This window comes from Camelina sativa, chromosome 15 (assembly GCF_000633955.1).
Source record: "Camelina sativa cultivar DH55 chromosome 15, Cs, whole genome shotgun sequence".
NCBI lineage: Eukaryota > Viridiplantae > Streptophyta > Magnoliopsida > Brassicales > Brassicaceae > Camelina > Camelina sativa.
The window spans coordinates 21,136,099-21,136,945 of record NC_025699.1 but is presented as its reverse complement, the minus strand read 5'-3'; the positions used below and the strand labels follow the sequence as shown (position 1 = coordinate 21,136,945).

Here is an 847-nt window from a genome sequence, read left to right as displayed (position 1 = left end):
AATTTTTTTCTTGTCCATTTTGGAATCTCATTGAGTTGTATCTGTTTTGGGTGCTTTGGAAAACACATTGGGTTTGATTGGTTTCTGTTCTATTAGAACCTTTGAGAGTCACTTGAACACACTTTGAGAGTTGAGAGCNGCAGGGCCAGCCTATGGGGGCAACTAGCAGTGAGGCTAGTGGGGTCCACAGGACNGGAACGTCTGGCGCACCAATAACCTACTGGTGGATGTGGATTTCCACAGTGATGGGTTAGGATCGATGCCCTGCAGGACCAGCTTGGGGTCCGTTTGGGCGGCTAGCAGTGAGGCTAGCGATCTAGCAGTAAGGCTAGCGGGCTAGCAGTGAGGCTAGTGGGGTCCACGGGACGGGTTGTTACAATGAGAGGTTGGACGAAGTTCAAGCAGAAGCACAACAAAGGCAACCACAAAACGTGCCTAATCAGCAGAGGAGAGTAGGAGAGGAGTTACGAATGCCAAGAGATGTAGCAGCTGAAGATTACTATAGTCGTAGTGGAAACTCATCTCAAGGAAGTCGAAGGAGACCTAGACGTGTGAGAGAAGGTAGAGAAAGAAACGGTGATAACATTGGAGGGCTGAAGTTTAAAATTCCACCATTCATTGGAAAGAATGATCCAGATGTCTACTTGGAGTGGGAGAAGAAGGTTGAGCAAGTTTTCAATTATCAACACTATTCTGAGATCAATAAGGTGCGAATGGCGGCTGTTGAGTTTAGTGAGTATGCGCTTAGCTGGTGGGATCAGTTGGTGACTTCACGAAGACGTAATGGCGAATTTCCGATTGAGACTTGGGCTGAGATGAAGGCTATCATGAGGAGAAGATTTGTTCC

At 47.3% G+C, this 847-nt stretch overlaps 1 protein-coding gene across 1 annotated transcript in view; it reads left to right on the top strand.

The window, feature by feature from the left end:
* The window catches only part of LOC109129137, a 4,322-nt gene continuing 3,945 nt past the window's right edge, over positions 471 to 847 (top strand). The window contains exon 1 of the mRNA XM_019236780.1: positions 471 to 842. Within this exon, the coding sequence (XP_019092325.1) occupies positions 471 to 842 (372 nt within the window). The remainder of the gene's footprint in view (positions 843 to 847) is intronic.